This window comes from Hemicordylus capensis, chromosome 1 (genome assembly GCF_027244095.1).
Source record: "Hemicordylus capensis ecotype Gifberg chromosome 1, rHemCap1.1.pri, whole genome shotgun sequence".
NCBI classification, from domain to species: domain Eukaryota; kingdom Metazoa; phylum Chordata; class Lepidosauria; order Squamata; family Cordylidae; genus Hemicordylus; species Hemicordylus capensis.
The window spans coordinates 338,685,756-338,712,852 of NC_069657.1; the positions used below are offsets into that span (position 1 = coordinate 338,685,756).

General features: G+C 40.8%; 1 protein-coding gene and 1 long non-coding RNA gene across 7 annotated transcripts in view; one reads left to right on the plus strand and one right to left on the minus strand.

The window, feature by feature from the left end:
- The window catches only part of LOC128338800 (uncharacterized), a 37,608-nt gene extending 20,898 nt beyond the window's left edge, over positions 1–16,710 (plus strand). For 2 of the 4 annotated variants that reach the window (XR_008312702.1, XR_008312707.1), the window contains 2 exons: positions 1,418–1,558; positions 15,982–16,226. This is a non-coding gene — a long non-coding RNA (uncharacterized LOC128338800). Of the gene's footprint in view, positions 1–1,417; positions 1,559–15,981 lie in introns of all 4 variants that reach the window. The other 2 variants (XR_008312731.1, XR_008312710.1) reach the window with 2 other exon arrangements.
- The window catches only part of CEP85L (centrosomal protein 85 like), a 163,152-nt gene continuing 144,874 nt past the window's right edge, over positions 8,820–27,097 (minus strand). For all 3 annotated transcript variants that reach the window (XM_053281068.1, XM_053281153.1, XM_053281247.1), the window contains exons 11-13: positions 18,125–18,232; positions 16,424–16,637; positions 8,820–14,432 (exon numbers count right to left, since the gene is read on the minus strand). In XM_053281068.1, the coding sequence (XP_053137043.1) occupies positions 14,272–14,432; positions 16,424–16,637; positions 18,125–18,232 (483 nt within the window). In that variant the 3' untranslated portion in view covers positions 8,820–14,271. The remainder of the gene's footprint in view (positions 14,433–16,423; positions 16,638–18,124; positions 18,233–27,097) is intronic.

Sequence of the window (27,097 nt, forward strand, 5' to 3'; positions counted from 1 at the left end):
GAAAAGGTACAGAAGAGGGCAACCAAGGTGATCAAGGGCCTGGAGTACCTTCCTTATGAGGCAAGGCTACAGCATCTGGAGCTTATTAGTTTGGAAAAGAGGTGACTACTAGGACATGATAGATGTGTATAAAATTATGTATGGAGCAGAGAGAGTGAACAGAAAGAAATCTTTCTCTCCCTCTCTCACACAACACTAGAACCAGGGTTCAGCCCATGAAACTGAAGGCTGAGAATTTTAGGACCAACAAAAGGAAGTACTTTTTCACACACTGCGTAATTAATATATGGAATTCTCTGCCATGGGATGTGGCGATGGCCACTAGCTTGGATGGCTTTAAAAGGGCCTTAAACAAATTCATGGAGGACAGGCCTATCAGTGGCTACTAATCTGGTGGTTATAGTTTGGTGGCTAGAGGCCACCTCCAGCCTCAGAAGCAAGAAGCCTCTAAATACCAGTTGCATGAGAGCAGCAGCAGGAGAGAGGGCATGCCCTCCCCCTTGCCTGTGGGCTTCTCAGAGGCACTGGTGGGTCACTGTGTGAAACAGGATGTTAGACTGGATTGGCCTTGGTCCATATTGTTCTTATGATCAGAGGCGTAACTATAGGGGGAGCGGGGGGGCACGTGCCCCGGGCGCCATCTTTTCTGGTCACGTGGGGGGCGCCGCCATGACAAATTTGTTTTTAATTTTTTTTAAAAAAATTTGGTTTTGTTAATACAAATGTTTCCTGCTCAGTGCAGCAGCACTGCAGCAGTCAAGGGAGCGCATCGGCGCCCCCTCCCCCACGAGCGGTCCCTTCCGCGCTGCCCGCGCCCCCCATTGCTTTGCTGGCGCCTGGCGGCCAGTCAGTGGCCTGGCTTGGCGGCGGGCACTTGTGAGGAAAAACCTAAGTATAATGTAGTATGGGGGGGCGCCATTTCAGTGCTTGCCCCGGGCGCCGTTTTCCCTAGTTACGCCTCTGCTTATGATGTTCATGTCTAGGTGAATTGAGCTGAAATATTCAGTCCAATCCCAGGGTGGCTTCTAAATATTTAATACTGGCTACTACAAAAAAACAAAATGCATTTTTCAGTTCTCTTGGTAGAGACAGCATCGCTGAATTGGATATTTTTTATTTGAGAAATGAAAGCCTGATGTGATTCACTTTGCCCAAAAGAAGGGATGGTTACCCCTTTTTCTTGGGAGGTAATTATTGCCACCAGGGGGTAGAACATTTTGGCACAGTAAGTTGCATAGCCTGCTCACATACATTTTAATTCCCTCTCCCCATGCAAAACAATTGGTTTCCCTAAGACTGTATGTTTGCGTCCAGACCATGTTGGAGGAGTTTGCTCATTGCTTACTTAACTAAGGACCCTTAGTCAACTTTTTGTTGTTTCCCATCAGGCTGTTTGTTAAATATCTTGTGGTTCTAGAACCTGTCTCTCTCTAGGTATACATGGAAGTGCCAGCTGATGACAGGAATGAAGATGCTTTCTGCTTTGAAAAGCCAACACAGAAACCAGTAGAGCAGACAGCTTAAGCATGGTGTCTCTAGTGCTGGAAAGGAAAAGCAGGTAAGCATAGCAAGTAATGGAACATGTGGATGTGTTGATCTGGTGAAGGACCTGCACAATTGGCTGTGCCCATAACCTTATTCACAAATTATGTTCAACACATGTATCAATCATCTTTGTTACGGTCCAAGACCAGCATATCAGCACATCTTACATTGTCCACATTACAAAAGCTAATTGTGAACCAACAACACATTGCTGCAGCTGTTGTTACTACTACTACTACAGCTTTGACCTTTTACCCTCATCAGTTAGAATATGTCTGTTCTGTGACATATCCATAGTTGAATGGAGAGTTGAATGGCAATGTAAGGGGAAAAGATGCACAGACTATGATAGGCCAGCAGAAAATTTGTCTGTATGCATATTCATTCATTCATTCATTCATTCATTCATTACATTTACATCCTGCCTCATATAAATGCCTCATGGTGGTTTAGAAATAAACAATAAAAACAGAATTAAAACTAAATATTAAAACAGTTAACATTTTAAAAAAACACCAGTTAAACAACCAATTAAACAGCAGCAACAGCAAACATGGGGTTTTTATGGATTTCAACTTACAGCTGATTGAAGGATTGATGAAATAAATGTATCTTCGCTCTTTTAAGACCTGCTAGAGATGGGGAAGCTCTTACAACCACAGGGAGTTTGTTCCAGAGCCTCCGGGCAGATATAGAAAATGCCTGGCCATGAGTGACCACTTTGCGAGTTAGGGGCAGCCACAGGCGGATCTCTCTCCAACATCTTAATAAGCATTGGAGGTCTTGAAGGAGAAGGCACTCTTTTCAATATCCTGGGCCCAAGCCATGTAGGGCTTTATGGGTAGTCACCAGTTTTTTATATTTTGCCTGGAAACATATGCGCAGCCAGTGTAGAGTGTGTGTGTGTAAACTTGCATAAACTTAAACATGCTTAACATGGATTTGTTTCAAAGGATATTTAAGAAGTGAAGGGCTGTCTTAGTCAAACATGTAATTAGTATGAATATGGAATCGGGATACTAGTATTCTGGAGTGAGTGAGTGTCAGTATGAATGACAATGAGCTAACTTGGTTAGGGAATGCAAACGTATGAAACTGTTGGGCTTACAGAGCCCACAGACTGGGAATTGATGGCAGAGAATTGATGTTAATGCTTTTCTTGTATCATGTAGTTTCTGTAAACACAGTATTTGCCACTGATTGATGCAGTGGTGATCTGATCAAATATTGTACTTCTCAGTTTAACTAAAGTGGCATCTAGTGGAAGGAGGCAGGGAAAGGTAAATATATGAAGTGTGGAAGATTAATGACAGTAAAAAATTTCAACATGACCCATTCCCTCTATTCCTCACAGGCAGATGCATACATAGCAAAACACTTGCCCATTAGCTATGGAGATGTGGAGAGATCCATTTGCTCTTTCCACCACCCAGGCACAGAAGCAATTCATGCTCATTGTAGCTGCTGCACTGGGTGGTGAGTTGGGGTGGTGGTGGAAAGGAATGGAAACGCACCTGATTGAAGGCCAGTGGGGAAGGGCCCATGGAATCCCAATGGGGATCTCCTCTCCATCTGTGTGGTGATACACATGATCATGCCATTTTATTTTTAATTTAATAATAGCAGCAATAAACAACTTTGTAAGCTGTCCCATAACAAATTGTTCTCTGGGCTCACAACACAGCTTTAAAACATTGAGCAAAAACACAGAACACATGAAATCACAACACAACACCCAACAGCACAAAACAGTTTTTAAAAAAATTTTAAGTCACTTTTAAAAATCACATTTAAACAGCCTGAGTGAACAGAAAGGTCTTTATCTGGCATGATGATACCAGTTGAACCTCACTGGGAAGGCTGTTCCATAAACAGGGTGCTACCTTTTGGTCCCATTTAGTCATCAAGTCTGTATAGTATCTGCTGATCAGCTATTGTGGCTGCATTAAAATAACTCTCTCACCATTGACTTCAAAAACCAGTCATCACTGCTTTAAACTTTTATGTATATGTGTGTGTGTGTGTGTGTGTGTGTGTGTGTGTGTGTGTGTGTGTATAAAATTTATTTATTATAGGGCACATTAGGGAGCATGCAGCCTTTCAGTACACTACCAGTTTAATTAATATCCTAGAAGTCTTGCTGAGCTGGCCCAGGAGCTTGTTCTTGGATCTAATTAATGACAGTTTTTACATAACACTCTGAGGTACTTTATGTTCTCTTTAGAGGGTGGTGTTTTTTTTTTTAACTCTAATTTTAAATCCCTTCATTAACTGTACTTCCTTCAGGAATAGTAATTAAGCACTCCTTGCATTCTGGTGACATCTTCTGGATGAAGGGTTTGCTGATAATCAAAACAACCCTTCTTTGAGCCTTCATCTTTCTCTGGCCATCATTTTGTGTACATGTGTGAATGGGATGGGCTCTGTCTGCTATATTTGTGTACAACTGCAGGCTTTAGTATATTTAAATCCGTATTCAGTCAACATCACCCTATGCACCTAGGACAATGTGCCATGGGCTTGCAGTGATGCACCTAGGCTACACAGTCATGCCAGATTCTTCTTCCTTGGGCAATCTCTGTCAGCATTACAAGGGTGGTTCTGGTGGGGGGTGGGGGGTGGGGGAGGCAGACTATACTTCAGACAAGTGGTTTTCTCCCCATCTGCCTCCTATTTCTGTTTCAAAATTCTAATCTATGGCACACAGTTTGCCCATCCCATGAAAGCACTCTTCCCCTTCTCTGAGGCTCCCTCCCACGCCCCCTTTGGGTGTGTGTGTCCCCACTGCACCTTAGTGTGACATAATGGAGCTGTTTCCAACACTTTGTAATTGGCTTTGTAATATGCAGCCAGGTAAAATGGTATTAAATTATCATCTTTGGGGAAAGCATGTTTTGTTTAGATATTGAAATTAGTCCATGTTAACCCCCAAAGGGGCACCTGCAATTCAACAGCAGGAAACTGAGTTAGGAATATAGGAAGCTGTCATATACTGAGTAAGACCATTGGTCCAAATAGCTCAGTATTGTCTACACAGACTGGCAGCAGCTTCTCCAAGGCTGCAGGCAGGAGTCTCTCTCAGACCTAACTTGGAGATGCCAGGGAGGGAACTTGAAACCTTCTGCATGCAAGCGTGCAGATGCTCTTCCCAGAGTACCTCCCCATCCTCTCAGGGGAATATCTTACAGTGCTCACATGTGGTCTCCCATTCAAATGAAAACCAGGGTGGACCCTGTTTAGCAAGGAGGACAATTCATGCTTGCTACCACAACACCAGCTCTCCAGGAAGTTCGCATCCTCCTGGAAGTTCAAAAGATTATTACCCTTAGGAGGTTCAAAGGTCAGCCTGAGAAACAAAAACTTTAGACACAACTCTTTTGATTGGTTAAAAATCTTGGAGAAATCCAACCTTGGAATGAGACGGAAGAAGAAGAGGTTGCTCACTTCCTAGGTAGCTCTTCCAGGAGATTGCTCTTTAGTTTTAAGTGGCATATTAAAACATTTTTATTTTGCAAGGCTTCTTAAAAGTGCTGGTGGGTTTGGCTTTATCTGAAAATTTCAGTCTGTCATAGTGGCTTTGTTTTCTTTTTAGTTTCTATATTGTGTTTAGCAATTTTAAAGTTGTAAACTTCTGCGGGAGATTTTAATGGAACAGCCTAGAAGCAGCAGCATATTAAATGTATATGCGACTAGGCTACAAATCAAGAGAACTTTAAACATGTTATCTAATCCAGCGGTTCCCAACTTGGGGGGCTCCCAGAAATTGCTGAACTACAACTCCCATCATCCCCAGCTGCAATAAATTATAGTTGTAGTTCAACAACATCTGGAGGAATCATTGATCTAATCTCACTGAAATCCCTGAGTCTAGGCCAGAGCTGCTCAACTTCAGCCCTCCTGCAGATGTTGGCTTACAACTCCCACAATCTATGGCTATTTACCACAGTGCCTGGGGATTGTGGGAGTTGTAGTCCAAAAACAGCTGGGGGGTGCGCGCTAAGCTGAACAGCCCTTGTCTGGGCACACCTTTCTGCACTAGTCACTAGACTTCTGCAGTGACTGTGCCACTGAGATGGGGACTATTTTCAGAATTTTCTTGAGCTACAAATTTTATAACTGCACAAGCCTTAATTGTGAAAGGGGGCAGGCGGAAGGTTATTGTTCACTATTGTGTTTAGGAGCACCTAAGATAGTAATTCCTGTATGGTGTCTTGGTTTCACAGTGGTGTGCCACTACACCCCCAAGGAAAGAGAACTACTCATGTACAGTGAGAAATTTAATTAAAGGCTCCTGTGAGCAATCCAGCCAACAGAGGCTATATACTGCATCAGTTGTATGATCAATTGCTCGGAGCTTACCATTGCTGGGAATGACTAGCTCTGCATTAGGTTAGGATTGGTTCATTCAGTCACTCCTGCTGTAAAGATGGAGCAGAATGAACTGCCTTCAGGATGTTGTTGCATTTCTGAATGGGTCATTGCTTAGGCAATGCCTCATTCAAGAAGCATAACAGCCAGCCCTGTTGGATCAGGCTCAAGGCCTATCTAGTCCAGCATCCTGATTCACATAGCGGCCCCCCAGAGTGAGAGAGACAATGAAGAAAATAGGGAGGGATGGAGCTGGAGGGCCCTCAGGAGCTGGGGGCCCGTATTCTTTGAACCCTTTCGTTCAATTATAGCTACACCCCTGCCCCCTCGTCATTTCTTTTCCAAACTAAAAAGCCCCAGATGCTTTTTATAGTCGGAGGGCTATGGGCCACCTCCAGTCTCAGAGGCAGGATGCCTCTGAATACGTTGCAGGGGAGTAACAGCAGGAGAGAGGGTGTGCCCTCAACTCCTGTCTGTGGCTTCCAGCAGCATCTGGTAGGCCACTGTGTGAAACAGGATGCTGGACTAGATGGGCCTTGGGCCTGATCCAGCAGAACTGTTCTTATGCTGTAGCCTTGCCTCATGAGGAAGGTGCTCTGGGTCCCTGATCATCTTGGTTGTCTTCTTCTGCACCTTTTACAAAGCTTGTAGTGGGTTGAATACTGCACTGGGGGAGACCTGTGTTCAAACTCAGCCATGAAGCTCTCTGGGTAGCCTTGGACTGGATAGCCTAACCTCCTGGGGAGGGGCTGTAGCACAGACGTAGCATACCTTCTTTGAAAGGAGGAAGTCCAAGAGTTAAATCCTGAGAAAGACTCCTGTCTGAAACCTTAAAATGGACACACAAGTCAGTGTTTCATCACCACTAACTAATTTGGTTCCGGAACTGAAAAATACTGCAGGTTCCCAATGCGGAACCCAACCCACTCCAAAACAAACAAACAAAAAGGCTACTAAGTGTTAGATCCTCTATTCTACCAATTGGTTAGCAGTGGACTTGTGTGAATTCTTCAGGTGTGGGGTGCTTCCAATTCTAAATATAGTATAGTATTTGTGTACCTGTGTGTCTTCCAACACAAATTAGAATGCCAGTGTAAACATGGCCAGTGAAAGAGAGCTCCCTGCACAACTCATTTAACCTAACTGGCAGTGTTTTCTCTTCCATTACTCTGCTCAGCTTGCTAATGTTGATGCTTACCATACTGGCAGTGCTTATTTAACCTCCATGGGAAGCACTCCTGTAAGACTTGGCCCAGTTACGGATGTAGAAGAAAACTGCTGCCAGCACCTGTTTAGTGATCTTTCTCTATGGAGTTGCTAGTTTGTGATGCAAAGAAAACCAAACATCAGTCTAAAGTTCTAAAAGCAGAGAAACCTGGTGCACTAAAAATGCAATGTCCTCTACCGCCCCCTGCAGGCTTACAGTTTTCCCTAATGTACTGCAACCCTCCAAAAAAGAGCCAATTCCATTCAGTTTAGACTCTGAAGCTTTGCTGGTCTTTCCCTTTGGAACATGTTCTCATTTACAGACTCTGCAGCCAGCTTTGAACTTGAGTCATCTGTTATCAATGTAATACTGATAAGAGGGTGCTTCTGTGAGCAGGTTCTAAAGTTTGTTTTCTTGTGAGCTTCAACAGTGGCTTGTGAACTTACCTTGAGTGTGTGTGTGAGTGTGTGTGTGGTGGGGGGCACTTCCACAAAAGCAATTCCATGAGAAGTGAGAAAAGCTAATTCTTCCACTGAACAAATAAGTGATAGTGTGTAGTGAGGTGTGGTGTTCTGAGGATATATTACTCAATGTAATGACAGTTTACCCCAAGACCATGCACCAAGAGATGCATCTGTAGTATAATTTCTACAGCCTAACAATGACTAAGTATCTCTCAAGGTCCAGGCCTATGGATTGACACAACAAAAAATATATCACGTACTGGGATCTATATACATGTACCACAAAAAGGTACATAACCTTTATCATATAGATGAAATTGAACTGGTAGTTTAAGCAACAACTTGACTTGCCTAGCGAGCAAGAGGTTGCTGGTTCAAATCCCCGCTGGTATGTTTCCCAGACTATGGGAAACACCTATATCAGGCAGCAGCGATATAGGGAGATGCTGAAAGGCATCATCTCATAGTGCACGGGAGGAGGCAATGGTAAACCCCTCCTGTATTCTACTAAAGACAACCACATGGCTCTGTTGTCGCCAGGAGTTGACACCGACTCAAGGGCACAACTTTACCTTTACTGTACTGCTAAGTGTAGTAGAAACATTCTTGTCTCAGAGATTGGAGCTGAAGAAATACTCAACTGGTGAAGGATATAAAAATAAAAACCTTATCAAAAGACTATATTACAACAAACCACAAATAGTCAGCAGCTTGTGTGGTACTTGCTGTTGTGCCACCTCTTCTGTTTCTAGAAAATGCTCTTGTGAAAGTAGGTGCATGGCTTGCTCATACCCCAGTCTCTTACAACTTGGCTTGAAATCTTTACCGTCCATTTCATCATAAGAACTCCATTGCTCTATTTTGATATATAGTCTGTGGTCTCTATCATTCATATGGTCATTCTACTGTGGATTCTGTGGTTGCTTGTTGTATATATCATTGTTCTATTTACATTCAGTTGATCCATACTGAATACACTTTCCTATGGATTGACACGTCATCTGCAGAGTATATAGGCTCAGATGATAATGGCCCTGAGGTGTAAAATGGTGAACGAATGCTTCCTTTGCAATGATTATGGAATAATCTGCTTATTGGTAATGGTGAAATAGGTACAACTTAGTGGACCAGTGGAGCGCAATTCACAGACTAATGGATTTGTCACTCAGCGTGTGAGTTTCACCTACTTTACAAGGTTATCATAAGGAAAAGTAAAATAAATGTAGCACACTGTGTAGTTTTTGTAACAAAATTTATTTTTTGCTCTGTAGATACAAATCCAAACATCAAACAAACAAATTGAGTGGAAAAATACTAGTAATTGACAAGAAAACTTTTATTATTTTAATAAATAGAACTTTGGCATTCAAAATTCTAGCTGTAAACTCTACTTTTTAAAAAAAAGTTACAAAAAGAGGCAAGAATGACAGGCCTGAAGAGGTGAGCCAGCCAGTGGCTCTTTGAAAATTAAAAAACAACACTGGATGCATTTCGATTAAGTCATGACAACTCTATTTACACATGAGGTATTCAGAGCAGTTCAAAAACTGAACGCAACTTTGAAAAACTACCAGTCTTAAGAGACTGATCCAGTACACATCATCTGTGCTTTTAAAGTTAGCCCCTATCCCTTCCCTTGCCCCCCCGATTACCAATGTTATACTAATAGCTAATATACATAAAATGAATACATTCCAATTGAATATCCTGCATGTCCTCCATATACAGAAAAACTAGTAACTAAAGATCGAGCTGCCTTTTCATAGGATGACCTACAGCATTTAGAAAATATTTCTATTTATGAAAGTTGTTTCTCACAAGCCTAAAGCTAAAACATCTCTGTGCAGACAAAACAAAGTGCAACGGTTTGATATTCTCATGGCTTTTTAAAAAACAACAGGTTGTTTTAGCCATAAGCAAAAATAAAAGGCACAGAGGTGCACAGCACTGGAATTAATAGTGCTAATAAGCTCTTTTTATATTTGATTTGTTTACCAAATTTTTACTATCCAATGGCTTTTCCCAAAGTACTAACTTTTTAAATTTTTGAATGAAGGACTCATCCAAATACAGAATATTGTGTCAAATCTATTTCTTACAGAAAGCTAGCCCCAAATACTTAGATCGATTTAAAGGGGAATTGTTGAATGACAAATTTGGTTGTATGTGACTGAGTGAACTTAGCTCAGCTTAAGTTTTAAGCATGTGAAACTTTATGTACACTTTGCCTTGCTCTTCCATCTCTCTTACTCGGGAATCATACAAGAAATAAATCCTGCCAATTTCCCCCAGAAAAGTGAAAATAATAAAGCAAGCTCCAGTACTGCAAGAGAAAAAGAACTTTGGTTTATACAGCTAATTTTGTAAAAAATAAAAAAAGTCTCTAGCCTGGGTGGGTGACTGTGACAACCTATTTGAACAAAATACACATTTACTGTGCTTCTAAACCTATACACCTAAAGCTGAAGACTTAACAATGAATCCTAAACACATTTAGTTTGTAGCACTGATATTGGGGCTTACTTTCAAGTAAGTGTGCATAGGATTATAGACAAGTGGCCCAGCTGAACAAGTAACTTGCACACCTTAATACGTGTGTGTGTGTGTGTGTGTGTGTGTGTGTGTGTGTATGACATACAATAGCCAATTATATCCAAAAACAAGTTCCAAGCTTCTTTTGAAATACATTCTTGAATTACAGTAGTTACTATAAAATGTGATCTACACAATTATAGAAATTCAACCTGAAATATGGAAATTATGTGTAAATATTTCTTCTTGTTTGCTAACAGACAAAACTGTGCAGTATCCATTCACTAGTAATTATTTCTCAGCCCTTGGGATTGTCTCTTATAGCTGTGGCAAGAAGTTGTCATGACTAAATCAGTTTAATATGTAATACCTTTGTTAATATTAGTTAACCACTTCTCATAAAATGTGTTGAATGGGACCATATATACATATACATACATACATTTATATATATCTCCGCTGAAAATACCCTTGCACATCCTACATAAACCTTAAACCATGTAAAGGCCATTGTAAACCAACAGGCTCTTTAGCTACCAACAGCAGGGCCTATTTTAAAAAAATAATTCTAAAGAAAAATAATAATTGTGTAGCATTCCACAGTTGACCTTTGTCTGGAACAAGAGTCCTTACTCTGGAGCAAGCAGTCCTGCTCCAGACTATGGACAACTGTAGATGTTACCCTGTATATTTATGGCTCACTTCCATTCTGCCCATGCCATTTCTGTCTTTGGCTACCACCTTCTTTCACCAGTCAACAGAAAGTGAATCTTCATTCAAAATGCAGATCTCTTTCTAGACTGGAAGCCATGCATGTGAATGGTGGCTGCTGTTGCACCCCTGCACTTAGCATGCCTGCTGTGCTGATGGTCCCCCTTGCTGGACTGAGATCATAAGTGTAGCTCTGAACAGATGGTTGGCACTTTCAGCTCTAAGAATATCAATCAATTGCTTGGGATACAGTAGGTACTGAATCCAGCTGCCTTTCTCTGAACAAGTGATTGAGGGGCCTTCAGTTTGGCAGGTCACAATGTCATAAGCAAAAGGAAAGCTTTCAAAAGGTGCTGTAGAGAACTAGTCTTATACTTCAACCAACTAACCAAGTTTCATGCTTGCTGCTTTTTGAAAAAGAATTCTACAATGCAAGAATACCTACCTATTACATATGGAGTACATAACACCTATTATGTATGGACTACTCTATTATGACGGAATAATTGTTTCCATCATAATTATAAAGGGTAATTATTCCATTATCCCCCACTGAAATAATTGTTAAAGTAATACGTTCTCAAAGAAGGTTTTTCCTCGTGTTTCTGGTGCAGTTCTCTTCTTCTAGATCAGAATGTAAACCTTACATATTGTAAAAGTTTGGATAATCCATACTCTTCAACTACAAAAATGCATCGTTGGAATAGTTCAACTACAGCAGAAGCAGAAGAAAGAACTTCAAGAATGGGAAGACTTTTTTAAAAAGCAACTAAGTAAGTTTTAAAGTATCGAAGAAGTCAAAGAAATCTTAAGTATAACTTAGAAAAAATGGAATAGGTAGGCGTTTATTGCACAAAACAAAACAAAAACCTGCCCTCAGTGCACATCCTTTCATTTTGGCGCTTTTCAGTGGGACTTGCAAAACATGGTGAAATGTTCATTTAGAGTATGGGTAGAAAGCATTGGCTCACTGACACTATCACACAGCCAAATATGAGGGGCTACATGACATAACCAGGAAGTTTATCAAAGTGGGGACAATGGATCTGCCCACACTCCAGTTGGGCTTAAGGTATCATGATGCAGACAAATCTGATTGGCATCAAAAAATTTTATGAGCCTGATTGTCTGGGGTCATTTCAGGAAGAAGCTCATATTTTTTACAAATAATGGCGCCAAAGCTGCAGTTTAGGAAAAGATGTGGGTACAATCAGCACATACAAAAAGATAAGCAAGGTAGAACTGTGAAACTTCTGCTGTTTCAACCTTTCACTTTCAACATTTTCATGATTGAAAACGTAGCACACCTTTATTCCTAAGTGCTTTCTAAACCTTTGCTGTCTTAATTCTTGACTGAATTATCTTGCACAGATGATAAAGAAGGTGATGAGCAGACAAAGGAAAGGACCTAAACAATGAGGCCTATCTTGTTTAACCAGGCACCTAAAAACCTCATTCTTTTCAAGCAATATAGAAATAAAATAAATGCTTCCCATTTCTTCATCCAAGAACTATACTGCTTACATAAACTTGTTCTATTTTAAGCCTTGGAAGATTCTTGGCTCCACAGTGAACTTGCAGTGCCAAATTCTTAGCAAAAATATCATAAACAATAATGTCACTGAAGGATCAAGATGCAAGGGGAAAAGATGGTTAGAAACAATGCAGAACTCTTTATCTCTCAACAGCACAACATACTGGGGAACTTTCTCTGACTTTCAGTTGTTTTGTGCTGTGAAAATAAATATATTAAAACTATTTCTGACCATTCAAGCCCTCATCTGAACAGAAAAACCAATAGCTCAGTTCTAAATTGAAGTATATTCACTCAGTTGGAATTAACACTGATTTCAACTGGGCTAACCTTCTAGTAACTATACTTGGGATTGCAGGGTTAGTATTTTACAGTTCAGGCCATTTGTTTTAATGTTGTAAGGATGGAGCATGGTACATTTTCATGCTTATACAGCTGCTTAAATGTAATACTTAGAAATCTGCATTTGAAAACACTGAGTAGTAGTTAAGATAAATACTAAAATAAAATCTGACAACTCAAAGCCTGAACAGTATAACAAGCAACACTTATTTAAATAAATAAAACTTGTCATATCTTGAAAAAATGACAAACTGGTTTTTGAAATAATTACAATCATATGCGCATGATATTTAAACATAACTCAAACAAATCTTTTTTTAAAAATCCTAGTAAAATTGATAACCTTTTAAAAATGGCTTGAGAGATATTAATATAAAATGAAAAATGGCAACTCATTCAATACAAGCTCTTTCTTTGAGCACTGACTATTAACACAGCCATCTAAAACCTTCTGTTCTGCTGGCTGTAACTGCAAATAAGCAGATCTACCTTCTCCTCTCTCTTATCAAAGAAAGCATTCAATTTCTTTATATAACTGATTGTCAGAATAAAGTGACAGCAAGCCTGGCTTGGTAGCGAGGCTATAACTGTTTAACGCAACCAAGTAGACCAGTCTGGATTACAGAGTGACTTTGGCTCAATCGTTTCTTAGTTCTGGAGCAGTCTGACTAAATGTATCCAAGAAGAACTGCTGCTTTCAAACTTTAAAGAGAAAACATGTTTATTTTAGGCTTTTAATCTTCTTGTGTGCTGGAGTGAGCTTATGAACACATTCAAAATGTTGGGCCCGACTACCAAGATGCATTCTTGCCCTTCCTTCTAATGGTTGTTTGTCATAATAATAATCATAATAATAATCATCATAATAATAATTTTCCAAGCTTTTATGCACTCATATCACACACAACACTGATCAAAACCAAAATGAACACTAGTTCAGAAGAGGCTGATGGCTAAATTCTAAGTCTGAGCCCTTACACCTTATCTAAAATGGGGGAGCTTATTTTCTGTTTTGTACAAGAGAAGAATACTAATGATCAATAACTGAGGGGAAAAATCTTATGAGAAGGCAAACATTATAGAGCAGTTGGCCTCTCTTTATCTAATGTGCCAAAAACCATCTCGGTGCCTGTCTGTAACAAACAAGTCTTTGTAGGAGCCTCTGTATCACTGTCCATAGTTTTAATGCCCACAGGTAGTCAGGCACTTCAACAACTTTGTCCAATAAGATCTTGTATCTCAGACAGAGTTTTGACTCCAAAAACCATATTGGATACTTTTATATGGGCCATGAGAGAGAGGAAACAAGATCCAAATAGAAACACATTCTTCACAGCTTTGACCTACATTCAGTAGTTTTGAAGGTATCCGATTGCTCTTGTATCCCGTACTGTTCTCTTCACTGGATGACTGCTTCACCTGCATGAACTATGCACAACTGACTGAACCCCTCTGCTTGGCCACAAAGAGCATCTTCCAGTATGGCTCCTTAACAGAAACACAAGGAACTAACCACCAGAGCAGCATTTAATAACTTAGTCACTGTTGCTGTGAGACCAAACTTTTTATCACTGTGTAATGCAATTCTCTCCCATGTCCTGAGCATAACATTCTGATATTATAGTCCTCAACTCATCAATATCTTTTCGTAACTGGCACACCTCTGAGAGTTTCTTCGAAAGAGTTTCTGTGCTGTGGTAGTTCTCATCTTCGGATGAGCAGCTCATTGCTGGGAGGAAAGAAGATAAGAGGGCTAGAATTTAAGCAAATACACTTTTGACATCTTTAGTAGTCCAAGCTTATGCTTGTTATGGTGTGCTGACGAGAAACAATGAAAATGTCATACTTCCCCCCCTCAAATTGTGCTGAAATGTCAAACATGTTAAACAGCAAATCTTATGGGGGAAAGCAGGAGCTTTTCAGGAAGGCTTCTGAATGCCAAACGTATGTGCAATAGGACTGGAAGAATGGTTTCTTCAGGAAGTGACTTTGGTCAAGCAACTGGCACATTTACCCACTTCCTGAATTAATAGCTAGCCCACACTGCAGTAAATATGAAGTATGTTGGTTTGGTGGGAGGAGGGCATTGTTTACTCCAGACGACTGGATTTCACAGCACTCTAAACGTTTGGGCTGTTTCTCATCATGGCATTGAGCTTAGGAATGTTAAAATGTCCGCACAGAAATGACAGCACGAGGATATCCCTCCCTCCTTACGGCACCTAGAGGACAAAGCCACATATAGGCACTGATAAATACATATTCCCATTCAAAAGGTAATCCGTATGCTGCCTCTGTATTTTAATGCTTACTTTTGAATAGGCACATATATGAAGAAGAAATAATTGGAAAGTTACTATGTCTTTTAAAAGTAAATAGAAAAGTGGGTCTAAATGCCAGAATTTTTACTCATTGTATGGAACATTACTATTTGGCTTACCTAGTAAGTAGTGTTTACAGTTTCAGTTACTGTCTTTGCTTAAATTGAGCTGCTATACGTGTTACTATTTATTATACTAAATAGTATACTAATAATCTACACTGGTTGCCAATAGGTTTCTGGGCAAAATACAAGGTCTTGGTTATAACCTATAAAGCCCTAAACAGCTTGGGCCCTGGGTATTTAAGAGAACGTCTTCTTCGCTATGAACCACACTGCCCATTGAGATCGTCAGGAGAGGTTTGTCTGTAGTTACCACCAGCTCATCTGGTGGCTACTTGGAGACAGGCCTTCGCCATTGCTGCCCCAAGGCTTTGGAACATGCTCCCTGCTGAAATAAGAGCCTCCCCATCTCTTACAACTTTCAAAAAGGCAGTCAAGACACATTTGTTCACCCAGGTTTTTAATTAGATACTGTTTTAATAGTTTGGTGGTTTTTAATAGTTTTAATGTTGTTTTAAATTTAAAGTTGTAATGTTTTAACCTTTTTATTTGTTGTAAAACACCCAAAGACTTACGTTTTGGGAGGTATACAAATACATAAAATAAAATAAAAATAAAAATAAAAAAATACTGAAGTGCTACATGACTTTGTACCAAGGATGTTACCTTTAACTGGTATCAATAGTTGGGACTGTGAGTTAAGTCTCACTTGTTTGTTAAGCAATTTTGTTCTACCATGTAATAGTGAATGGAAAAAAATAATGGGTTCAACACAGGCCAACATTCAGCCATAGTATATGAATCTGTTTTTTTGAATACCTGGAGTAAGCGGCACTGTGACCATTGCATCATTTTTGCAGACCTGCTTATTGTATTTACTGTTGTTTTCTATCAGACCTTCTGAAGGATACAATGCCCCTGGCTCCTTCCAGCAAGAGAGAGAGACACTAGTTTGAAAGTAAGAGCAGGAAGAAGACTCCTTCAGGAATCAAAGGCAGATGTCCATTTGCCTGACATCATGACCCATCTCCCCGAGTGTTTGCTTCTATCCATAACCGAACTCTGCTTAATCTCATTTGTTGCTCCTATAACCATTTCTGATCCAATTTCTGGTAGTAATAAAATCCTATTTTAAATGTCTTGAGGTTGCTGTATGCCCAACTGGAAAACTTCTATTTGGTTTGCATGTGGTAACCAGAAAGCTCAAGTCAATCTGTAACCTCCCACCTCTTCCCTCCCTTCTCTCTCCCCTGCCAGCCCCCTGGATTGCACTTGTACAGACTATGGCTTCTCAATTCTCAAAAGAATGCTGCACAGATCTTGTTCATATCACTTACATCGGATTCCCAGCAGTAAGGACAGGTTAGGCTCCTTGCCCTGAGCTCTATGGGTAAGAATACTGCAAAGTGCTTTCAAGTCAAACAGACAGTGAGACATTTCCTTGAACAACTGGTCAGCCACAGGCAGTTTTTCAGCCACTGGCTGCCTGGACTGTTCCATCTGGTGAATCTGTTCCCTCAAAGAGGCATTTTCTTCCATAAATCTTTGGTTCTACATAAAAAGAAAAGAAAAGAAATGGCAACCATTTATTCACTTGGATTTTTCTAATAAAATGAACAAAACAGTACAGAGTAATTATTTAAAAAGCTAATGGTCACTTTAGTTGTATGAACTTTCATGTTTACAGGCACTATTCTTTGAGTGTTAGACGGTGGGGAAAAAGCAAGAGGATGGCCATCAGCCTGCTTGGATTCAGCAAGACAACTGTTTTCAAGTTATGCTCTGTTAGGTATATTACTGGAAGACCTTCTCACAGATGCAGACATCCCAATACATAAATGCATTTTATGACAATTAGGGACTTGCAGTGGCTGACATGATACTCAGTGTCCCGGCAGCAGAATGCCATACATCATGCTGGCCCCCGAGTGCAATGCAGTTTTGCTTCACTACTACTCTTGTAGTGTGGCCTGTTGAAAAATACTCATAATCCCTGCCTGCTTCCATTTATATGCCAGCAGTTTTGGTTCATGTTTGTGAAAATCTTAAGGAATAATTATGCATTCCAAAAAGCAAGCTAAACTTATTCACTCAGTATAAGATAGGAACACATACATCCACACAACTCTATAAACTTTTCAAGGTAACAACTAGGCCAGATACAGCAAGTGCAGTCTGTGCATGAGATCAGATTTCATTTCTGGATCAAGTCCATGGCTGGAATCCAAAGAGGTTCTTCAGGAGTGCTCAAAGGCTTTGGCATACCCAGGGGGATGTTTGACGGTTTCCCATTTAATAGAAGATCCCCATGCCATATCAATCAATCTTTATTATGGTCATAGACCAGCACAGCATGCCATACCACAGGCTGCTAACCCACTTCAGTTTCCAAGTAATTTTGCCTCATGGCATGTAGGCTGCTGTTTGGGAAAGGTCCCAAAGCCTCCTTGGGCATGCAGGACTAACTCTGCAGTTCTTGGATCTTGGTCCATGAATGAAAAGGTGTGCTACTTCTGTTACATAAACCTTTGTAATCACTACAGTAACCAAGAACAGGATTCAGACTAATGTTGTCCTTGCATTAGAATGTTGTGCAAAGAAGGAACCTCTGTTCCAGACTAGTTCTTGTGCTGATGGAAGATGTTGCACTATCTCTAACACAACATGGGCTCAAGCTAATTGTTGCACAACACAACATACACCACACAACCTCGTATATGTCCCAGAAAAGAATTTTCTACTAGTGGTTGTGGAACTTTGCAGAGTAGCCCAAGCCACTTAGAGGCATGCATTTTTTTGCATTACATAAGCACAAAAGTAGTCCGGATCCTGCCCCTATGGGTGCTCCTGCACTGTCAAACAAATGAATACTCCAATAAAGGCACTTTAGAGAAAGGAGTGCCTCTCATTCACGTAATAAAATTGTGTCTCACCGCACCTCCACTGGCCCACACCAAGCATTCAATTTTGTCATGCATGAAAAACACAGAGCACAATAGTAGGCATTTTATTTCGAGTATGTCATCTCAAAGACTTACTTCAAGCAGAGTCTTATGGAACTGCTGTATACACTTATCTTTTTCTTCAAGTTCACTTTTCAGCTTTTGAACTGTCAGTTTCCCTTGTAAAAGTTTGTCTTGCATAGACTAGAGGGGAGAAAGGAAAATCACCTTAAAACGTGTAGCAACAACAATGGAAGAGCTCAGACACTGGCAGCATTCTATCTGTGGTGCTATACACTTGTTTGTTTCTGCCCTCTAGATATGCTTTAATCAACCTTAAGCTGGCTACAAATTTTTGAAGAAATAAAAAGTGGGGGGGGGACACCAGTTTGACAGTAATTGGTGCGGGTGGGGGGGAAGGAAGCTGAAAACCTTAGTGGTACCAGTGAGTTTTCTTCTATCTCCTCCGCAGAAGTGTGATCTAAACATCTAGTAGAGCCTTTTCAATAGCATTTAACAGGCATATCTTCAAAGATAACTGAAGTGTATGAAAAAGGAAGCGTAGCCCTTCGCTTCCCAAGTAAGCTACAAAGTTTGAGAATCTAAAACTTCTGATGAAACAGGTTACTAAAATTACTTAGGTTCCTCAAACTAGTACACTGATGAAAATTATCACCTTTGAAACCATGAACAGTTTGAGACCTGGCTATCTGAAGGAATGGCTTCACCCACATGATCTGCCCTTGCACTTTACCTACAGGTGTCCTCTGGAGGCCCACTTGTGGAAAATATAGCAGAGGTCTTTGCAATGGGCAAGCATACCCAGTGGAACAAGAATGGCATTGCCGGGTAAACTTTCCCACTAATGGTCCTGAAATCAGAAATGCATAATCATCTTGGAAGCCCTTTTCTCCAGAAAATGTGGCCCATAAAATGCAAAGGGGGCCAAACCACAGCCAAAAAGTCCTGACGTATTATCTTGCCATCCCCCCACTTCCACCATCGGCCAAAGCAGAGCCCACTTGGGCTGACTAAAAGAAAACAGGGTGTCAATAGGGTCTGCCTCCCCCAGCAGATCTCCCTAGCACTATAGATTGTGTATTTTTCTATAGACTGCTTAGCTTTATTTAGATATGAAGATGATAACTGGAGCGGGGGGGTCTAAGTTTCCTCCTCATTTCTATCTTATTTCCAATCATCTTTGAACTTCTGGCTGTTGGACTCTGAAAAGAAAAATCTACCCATCTACCCATCATACACCCGGGAAAAGCTGAAATTAGCTGAATAGCACCAGTTAATTTTAAATAACTTGGAACAGAACTCAACGACACTGTGTCTAAAATTACCATTCAACACAATCTGTTCCAAACTTACTATTTTTTTATCATGTGTCTGAACCACTAAGTGTCAATTTTATGCTAATGTAATCATGACTAGCTGGATGGAATTCTTTTCAAGTTTATTCTTCCATTATTGAGAACTTAGCAAAGCTGCACACAGTGGGATAGAAATATTACAGAAACTGGTTCTATAGCTCAGTTCATATTAAAGATATTTTTTTCAGCTTTAGCAAAAGGAACAGTCTTTACAGGGACTTGGTTCCTGGCATCTGACAGTCTGGATGGCAAAGTGCTTGGCATCAGTGGAGCAGCTCATCCCCACCCTTGCATGCTGTAGTGCAATCAGCCACAGCCGGGACAAATGGGAATGCCCTGACTTCAGTAGCCCAGCTTTCCCACAGCCCCTGGAAAAAGGAGCAGATCTGCATCACGGACTTGCAGAGCTTTGTCTCTTGTCTGATAGAGGTGGCAAGAGATGATGTTCTAAACTGTCCGGAAAAACTGAAAACTAGCAAATCTCCAAGGCCAGATGGCATCCATCCAAGAGTCCTCAAAGAACTCAAATGTGAAATTGCTGACCTCCTTGCTAAAATGTATAACCTATCCCTGCAATCAGGCTCTGTACTGGAGGACAGGAAAGTAGTAAATGTAAGACCGATTTTCAAAAAGGGATCCAGGGGCAATCCGGGAAATTACAGGCTGGTTAGCTTAATGTCCATTCCAGGCAAATTGATGGAAAGCATCCTCAAGGATAAACTTGTAAAGCACATAGAAGAACAGGCCCTGCTGGGAGAGAACCAGCATGGTTTCTGCAGAGGGAAATCTTGCCTCACAGACCTTTTGGTGTTCTTTGAGAGGGTCAACAAGTGTGTGGATCAAGGTGATCCAGTTGACATAGTATATCTGGACTTCCAAAAAACTTTCAACAAAGTTCCTCATCAAAGACTCCGGAGAAAACTTAGCAGATATGGGATGAGGGGACAAATGCATGTGTGGATTGCTAAACGGTTGAAGGACAGGAAACAGAGGGTAGGTATAAATGGAGAGTTTTCACAATGGAGGGAAGTAAGGAGAAGGTCTCCCAGGGAACTGTACTGGGACCAGTGCTTTTTAATTTATTCATAAATGATCTAGAAGTAGGGGTAAACAGCAAGGTGGCCAAATTTGCAGATGATACCAAACTCTTTTGGGTAGTGAAATCCAAAACGGATTGTGAGGAGCTCCAAAAGGATCTCTCCAAACTGGATGAGTGGGCAACAAAATGGCAAATGCGGTTCAGTGTTGGCAAGTATAAAGTGATGCACAATGGGATGAAAACCTCCAACTTCAAGTATACGTTGATGGGATCTGAGCTGACCAGGAGAGGGATCTTGGGGTTGTGGTGGACAGCTTGTTGGAAGTGTCGACTCAATGTGCGGCAGCTGTGAAAGGACAATTCCATGCTAAGGATCATTAGGAAGGGGATTGAAAATAAAACGGCTAATGGGGGTACAAGGTTATGTTGTTTCTGAGGTGTTCCGAGTGTAGATTTTCTGGTAGCAAATGAGATTTTCAATACAAACCATGAATCCACTCTCATTTGCTACCAGAGAATCTACACTCAGAACACCTCAGAAACAACAGAACCCTGTACCCCATGGGTTAGCAACCCATGGGGGTGGCTGGCATCATATGTGCACTACATCACCACTCGTTCTGAGCCACCCCAGCACCCCCCAAGTGCAGTTATGGGGCTGCTGAAACCACCACTACACCTTATGGGGGAAAACCTTAAAGACCCGTAAACTTCAACAAATCACCAAAAATCAGCCCTCTGCCCAAATCCTTTGAAAAATTTCTGGTAGCTTCCTTGCCCCACTGCCAGTCTGTGAAGACAATACTGAGCTAGATAGACCAATGGTCTGACTCAGTATATAGCAGCTTCCTATGTTCCTATATTCCATTATGCTCAAAATGGAAATTTTCCATTTTCCATTTCGGGACCCAAAATTTTGACCCCACTGCTTTGCAGGTGGGGGTGGGGAATTAGTGGCATCACATGTTCCAACTACCCCGCAACCCACAAGCAACTGGGTACTCAGTTTATATTTTAGGGATTTTTAGACTCTTCATTAAGAGGAAAGGTTATTAGACACCAAAGAATCCAAACGCTTGAAAAATAGTGACCACACATTTTGCTCCTAAACTTCACTTCTACAAGGGCTAGAGCTTAGCTTTTTTTTAAAAACCGAAAGCTGGGAATCTTTGGGAATTACTAGGAGTGACCCGAATCTCAAATCAATTCGAACTGAATCAGGCACGATTCGATTCGTACTTTAATCTATCCAATGGACCACAGGGGTGTTTTGTTTTGTTTTTGTCTCCGAATCAGCAAGATTTGGGTACAAATCAATTTGTATCCAAATCAATTTGCACATCCCTAATAGAGGCTTCTTTACTCCCAACATTTACTTATGCTAATTATGCAAGTATAATTAGCATAAGGATCTCATGGAACATCTTTTCCTGTATGATCCACCCTGGGCATTAAGATCTACCAAGGAGGCCCAGCTTCAGGTTCCATCCTCTTGTGAGCTAAAGTTGTCACCTACCAGGGGTGGGGCCTTTTGTAATGTGATAACAGGAACAGGAGAAGGTACTTCCTTTAGATACCTGCCTGTGTTTTTCTCCAGCCTATTTCAGAGGCAAATTACAAAGCTATTATTGTGCCACGCATTTGGATCACACTCAATTATTGCTTTTCTGTAATATTTAGGATATATTAATTAGTTTTATTCTTTTTTATTATTTTGTAAATATGACCATGGCGGAATTAAAGGAAGCTGTAAGAGATAGGACAGCATGGAGTACATTGATCCATAGAGTGACCGAGAGTCAGACACGACTAAATGGAGAGAGAGAGAGAGAGAGAGAGAGAGAGAGAGAGAGAGAGAGAGAGAGAGAGAGAGATGGTGGCAACCACAAGCAGACCTCTCCATAAGATCTTAATAGGCAGTGGGAATTCTGAAGAAGGAAAGGGGCCAGGCAAATATGCCTAATGAATAGAGAGCCAGAGTGGCGGAGTGGTTAGAGTGCTGGGCTAGTGCTGGGGAGACCTGAGTTCAAATCCCCTTTCAGCCATGATAGTTGCTGGGTGACTCTGGGCCAGTCACTTCTCTCTCAGCCTAACCTACTTCACAGGGTTGTTGTGAGGAGAAGCTTAACTATGTACAGGGCACCTTGGAGGAAGAGTGGAATATAAATGTAAATAAAATAAAATAAAATAAAATAAAATAAATTTTTCACTGAACAGAGGTCCAGAAGTATTGTTAAAAAATAAAGCTTAGCTTTAATCATAAAGATGTTAGAACTGAGAGCTCACCGCTTGTCTTTTATCCTGAAACTTCCTAATCAGTCACAAATAGTTATATTGCAATCAAGAATAAATAAGCCTGGGCCAGCCTATATGTTGCCACGGCTGCATACAGCAGGTGCTTTAGATCGCTCATGAGACACCTGCTTCAGTGCAGTGCAGTTGATGTGCAGCTGCTCATCACCACATCACTGCATATAGCCAGGAAGAAAGGTTTGCCATAGTGTGGTGAGCTGCTGATTGAAAGTAACTCACCACAATTATAGCTACTACATGGAGCAATTTAAAGCAGCTTCCCCTTGGAAGCTAGAACATGTAAACCAGTCTTCAGTCATGCTAAGGTGAAAGCAAGCCAGAGCATTAGGCACTACGCTTTGCATTGTGGTTGTCGGTTCCTATTGCTGTATCATCTTTAGTAATGATTTTGTATGAGCGACTGCTGACCAGGGGTGAGTGGCACTGTATTGCAGGTCAAATGACTATCCTGGCTATGTGGATTATTTGGCCATTTTTTCAAACCCTGGGTTAAGACTGTGATTTATTTCAAGCACCTTGGTTAGAATGAGTCAAACATATATCCATTTTATGTGCTTTGCTAGCTTTATTTGGCTGGACTCAAGCAATCGAAATGTTCAAACTGCCTCACTGAGTATTAATAAAAGCTATACTGCCCAAGATGAAAACTCCTACTTTATTCTACTCCAGTAAAGCTTCCAAAGAGGATTCCCCTGTTTTATATTAGTAAGGTTATTCTCCACTGTAGCATGCTGTAGTATCATGTGCTATAGGTTTACCCATAGCACATTTTAAGGAAAACCTGTCAACTGTTTACAGTTGTGTGACATAAATCCAATCCTGCATTACTCAAGATTAAGTTGGAGGTTAGATTTATGTTCTATATTAGTTTTGCTACAGAAAACCATGTCTTGGGAATTATTTTATTTGTTTGTTTATTTATTTATGTATTTATCATTGTTCTTCCAAGGAATTCAGGGCATCTCCCCCACCCCCACACATTTTATCCTCACAACCACCCTGTAAGGCTGGTTAGGTCGAGAGAAAGCAGCTTGCTCATGGTCATCCATTAAGCTGAGTGGGGATTTGACCTGGGTCTCCCAAGTCCTAGTCTGACTTTAGTTCCCTAGTTTAGCAGAAGGAGCATGTGTTGCAAAACCCAGAAAGGGATTTCATACATAAGAGGAACACAAAGTGGAATTTTGGCAATGTGCTTTATGGGACATTCTTAACTTGAAGATTTATACTTGCAGGAGTACATGCCCTACAAAGTATTTCAAAGCAGTATTTATTAGAGAATTACATCCTAATTATACTCCAATTTAAAGGTGACATTGGGTGTATACGAAAAACATACCCTTACAGTGTTTCCTGGACTAGGCTCACACTTAAACCAGGTATGCGGCTCTGTGCAGCATTAGCAAGCCAAGGCAAAGAACGCCTGACTCACAGATCCCTGGCAGGCTGTTTATCAGAGTGTATGTTCTCATGATAGTCTGATTTACATGTGACATTGGGGGTGTTTAATGAGACCTCGCTTGCATGGAATGCTGCATGGTGTAAGGCCTAGTCGGGTCAATTTTATATTGAATAAGTGCATAGATAGGTTAGCCATATTGTATTCGATAAATGCTTGACATGAGTCTGTTTGCTTGATACAGTTTAGGCCTTGATCTTAGCATGAACCCATGAGCAATGCTGTCATAAAAGGTGGATTTCCAAATCCCACACAATGCATCCAAATTAGATATCCTCCTTGTGGGCCTGTCCCTAACCTCCCACAGTTGGTCAAAAATTAGACATCCTTGACCATGCCAAATTCCCCTGTCCCAGCAAATCTTCCATTTTGTCGAGAGCAGCCCCCATCTAGAGCTTTTGTCTAAAATTAGAGAAAATTGGCCTGTCAGGCACACTTCCTCATTTTTCAATACCTCAGAATGAAAGTGCGCCAAGACTCGGTGTTCCATTTGAAAGGGGGTTGCTTGGCCCATGCCTTGTTCCTCTTTCACATCTTTCCTAGCCAATGGTATTAAATGTCAAAAGGGACAGGTTAGCTGAGGGTCATGGATGGTCAAGACCCCTTCTTTATCCAATCACTATTAGTGCATAGGTGGGAAAGGTGAGGGTACTTAAAACCCTAATCTGGGGCGAAAAGGGGTCGGTGGGACCAGTGGATGCGGAAGGTGAAGAAAATAGAGGAAGGAGGGGAAGAATCGATCGCCCAACCTGTCACACCCGACATCTCGCAAAGAAGGAAACATCAGTTTCCTTCTGGTAAGCCCAGGGGAATTGAATAAGCCACAAAGAGTGAGTGAAAGTTCTGGCAATCAATAGAGTGTCATTTTGGTATTGTCTTTAATTGCTGTGAGGGAAAGAGGGGTTATTGTGCTCGTTACTGCAATTCATCTGAATATTGGTAAGAAAAAAATCTGTTTTGATTAAATACAATCTCTTCACTTCTCCTCTTGTCTTCTTGGGTCTTGAGATTCTTGACAGCCAGGACCATCAAAAAGAACCCACTGTCTATTAGTGTGAGGATTTTTGGAGCACTCAGTTATTCCTGGTTGCAGGGATTTTGGGGAGTCAAAAATCTCCTACAATGGGGAGTGTGTATGTGTGTGTTTTACATTTCTAGCATCATGTTTAAATTGGCCCCAAGTGAATAAAAGTGTTTTTACTGGACAAAGAAGCTACAAGTACATGAAATCAGTCTAGCATTTGTTTTTGCAAGAGTCCAGCGGAAAAAAATCCTAAGGAATCAAACCAAAGTGCTTATTTAAGCAAGATGAAATGAGTGTGGTGTTTAAAAACAAACAGACCACCTGCATTTAAATTCTAAATAAACACATTAATGTTTTTGGACATCAGGCAGGTTCATCTCACTTTAAAAAAAGATTTAAAATCTTTCTAAACTCCTCCCTCACATTTTATACCGCTTCCATTAATAGAGTGTCCTACTTGCTTGTGCAAATACGTAAAATAGTATACTGAAGAAGATCCATCATTTGGTTTCAAAATCACATTAGGGTTCTACTTGCCTCATCAAGAATTGGTCAAGCTACTACTTTGCATGTATATGGCCAATAGGGATGTGCAAATTGATTCGGGTACAAATTGATTTGTACCCAAATCTAGCTGATTCGGGTGATTTGGAGATAAAACAAATCAACCCTGTGCTCCATTGGCTAGATTTGGGTATAAATCAAATCATGCCTGATTTGATTCAAATCGATTCAGGATTTGGATCCCTTATATTAATTCCCCCAGATCCCCAGCTTTCATTAAAAAAAAAAAAAACACAAAAAAACACAAAACAACTAAGCTCTAGCCCTTGTAGAAGTGGAGTTATGGAGCAAAATGTGTTGTCACTATTTTTCAAGTGTTTGGATTCTTTGGTGTATAATGACTTTCCCTCAATGAATCCCTATGAGGATTCATTACACACCTTCATTTCTTCTATTCCTTTTGACTGTCTTTTCAACAGTGCCAGCTGTTAACTGCCATGTGTCAACTACTCCCCACTCCCATCCACAAGGCAATGGGGTACTACTCAGTTTATGTTCTAGGATTCCCCCCCCCCCAAGTGTTTAGGCTCTTTGGTGTCTAATAACCTTTCCTCATAATGAATCCCTATGAGGATTCATTACACACCAAAGATTCTTAAAAACCTCAAAAATCCCCAAAATATAAACTGAGTACCCAGTGGCTTGTGGGTTGCAGGGTAGTTGGAACATGGGATGCCACTAATTCCCCACCTCCACCAGTAAGGTCAAAATGAACAGAAGAAATGAAGGTGTGAAATGAAGACACCAAAGAATCTAAACACTTCAAAAATACCTAAAAAAAATAAACTGAGTACCCCAGTGTGTGCGTGTTTGTGTGGGGGGGATGTAGTTGACACATGGCAGTTGACAGTTGGCACTGTCCAATGATAGTCAAAAAGCACAGAAGAAACAAAGGCATATCATGAATCTTCATAGGGATTCATTATGAAGAAAAGTTATTAGACATCAAAGAATCTAAACATTTCAATATTCCTAAAAATAAAAATGAGTACCCCACTGCCTTGCAGGTGGGGAGTGAGGTGGGGGTAGTTGGCACATGGCAGTTGGCACTGTCCAGTGACTATCAAAATGAACAGAAGAAATGAAGGTGTGCAATGAATCCCCATAGGGATTCATTATGAGGAAAAGTTATTATACACCAAAGAATCCAAATACCAGAAGAATAATGACTGCACATTTTGCTCCATAACTACTTCTACAAGGGCTAGAGCTTAGCTTCTTCTTTTTCAAATGAAAGCTGGGGGTCTGTTTTAGGGTTAGAATATGGCAGCTTCGAATCCCCACTGTTTTCTATGGC